Genomic DNA, 1,868 nt, shown 5'->3' on the forward strand with positions numbered 1-1,868 from the left:
ACTGTTTTTTAAGAACTGCATACAAAAGTTTAGTAAAAAAAAACTTTAAAAAGTGAATTTTACATAATAGGTCCCCTTTAAATAATTCTATTATTATTCCCTATCAAATGAGTTTATTTTTCTGGTTAAGATGTTCTTTAGGCTGAAGGGTTCAGTTTTGACTCGGCAGTAGCTCAGTGGTTAATGCCACGGTCTTACTGAGGCTGTGGGTTTGAGCCCAGGTGGTTTCAGGAAAGGCCGTTTGTCTTCTGATCTCTGACATCATCAGGGTATTTTCATCCACTCACTGGATATTTTCTGTTTCTCAGGCCATTCTCTGTAAACCCTACATGTTTGTAAAAACTCCTTGTAGATGTGCAGTTTCTAAAATACTCAATCAGCCTGTCTGGCATCTCTAACCTCAACACGTTCAAAGTCACCTGAATCCCATTTCCTCCTGATTCTGATACTTGGTTTGAACTTCAGCCTATATAATAATAATAATAAGCTAATAACGTATGTTACCTAACATATTTTACCAAGCAAAGTGGGRAAGTGTATTTCAAGTTATTGCTTTACTGCAGTGTGGCTGTAAATAAGTGGAACTATCTCATTGTTTAAGGCCTGGAGAGAACATCTGGCACTGATTCAGCTGAGGAGCAAGAACAAGGAAGTGACACAAACGAGCAAGCTTTAGGTCAGCAATCTGACAAGACTCCATCGAAGGTTCATTTGACTCCTCTGGAGCTGGACGGGCTTTGGAACCTTGTGGGTAAACTGGAATTGTTACCTTCTAACAAGAGGTGTGTCCCAGTAGGGATCCAAAATGCATCAGCACTCCTTACTCATATCAAGGTACGTCCCTTCAGTGGTGTCTCCGATGTAGTTTTGATTTCTCCTTTTTTCTTTCATCATTTTAAMTCACCTCTTTGTTTATTTTTGTTTTTGTTTTCTGCAGGCTCTACTGAAGGAACATGCTAATGATAACCCTAAACTGTCCTACACAGGAAACCCCATCATCAGGTGGCCACAGAGGGTATGTAGACCTAACTTTTAGGTTGTTTTCAATCCCAGAACTTWCTAGTCTAGACGTGTCTTGGATGATAAAAGTTCTTATCTCAATGTTTGACCACAAAGAACAACGTTACACTGCATTGAAGTACATAAAGTTCTTCTTCCCTCCAACAGCCGTCATGGTATCAGCCACCATCTCCTCCTCCTCCTGCTCCTACACCACCTCCTCCAGCAGCTTCTCGTCCTAAAATACTTTCTACACCCGTCAACCCACGACCTCAGAAACCAGCATCTTCCATGTCTGTGCTGAGGCGGCGCAGGGTCAGGTAACAACACTCARATGGACGTGTTTGTTTGTGTATCTGTGTGTGATTGATGGACATTTATAGGTGTGTAAATGTACACRGCTAAAGCTAACTCAGTGTATAGTTACCTGTCATTATGCTTCATAATGAGTTCTATTTTTACATGAAATCCATATAACCATCCATCCACTTGTCTATGGTTTAGTTGCAAAGGGAGCAGGTCCAGGATGGAAATTCAGACCTCCCTCTCCCCAGAAACACWTCTGTTCCTCCTGAGGGGTCACAGGACAATAGAAAGTACCGTATTTATTCGAGTATAATACATAAAATTTAATCKATAAAATCATCCATAAAGTTGGGGGTKGAATTATYCTCGGATAAATATTTTTACTTARGTATTTTAACTGAAATATCGGCAAAATTATTGAGTCCGGAAATGAGACCGCGTTGTAAACGGCAGTTGAATCGAGCTCACCTCTGACACTCCTTTGTGATTCAGAGTGAGATAATAACAGATCCAAGCAGGAGACATGATGTGAAAAAAGGGGTAAAAAATCAGTCCTGCAGCTC

The 1,868-nt window shown here is 40.5% G+C and overlaps 1 protein-coding gene across 1 annotated transcript in view; it reads left to right on the forward strand.

The window, feature by feature from the left end:
* LOC106511523 (lysine-specific demethylase 2A) overlaps positions 1-1,868 on the forward strand; it is a gene marked incomplete at both ends in the record, with an annotated part of 7,978 nt that overhangs the window by 3,502 nt on the left and 2,608 nt on the right. The window contains 3 exon segments of the mRNA XM_014000280.1: positions 602-834; positions 938-1,015; positions 1,168-1,319. Of these exon segments, the coding sequence (XP_013855734.1) occupies positions 602-834; positions 938-1,015; positions 1,168-1,319 (463 nt within the window).

This window comes from Austrofundulus limnaeus, unplaced genomic scaffold (genome assembly GCF_001266775.1).
Source record: "Austrofundulus limnaeus strain Quisiro unplaced genomic scaffold, Austrofundulus_limnaeus-1.0 Scaffold2887, whole genome shotgun sequence".
Taxonomy (NCBI): Eukaryota; Metazoa; Chordata; class Actinopteri; order Cyprinodontiformes; family Rivulidae; genus Austrofundulus; species Austrofundulus limnaeus.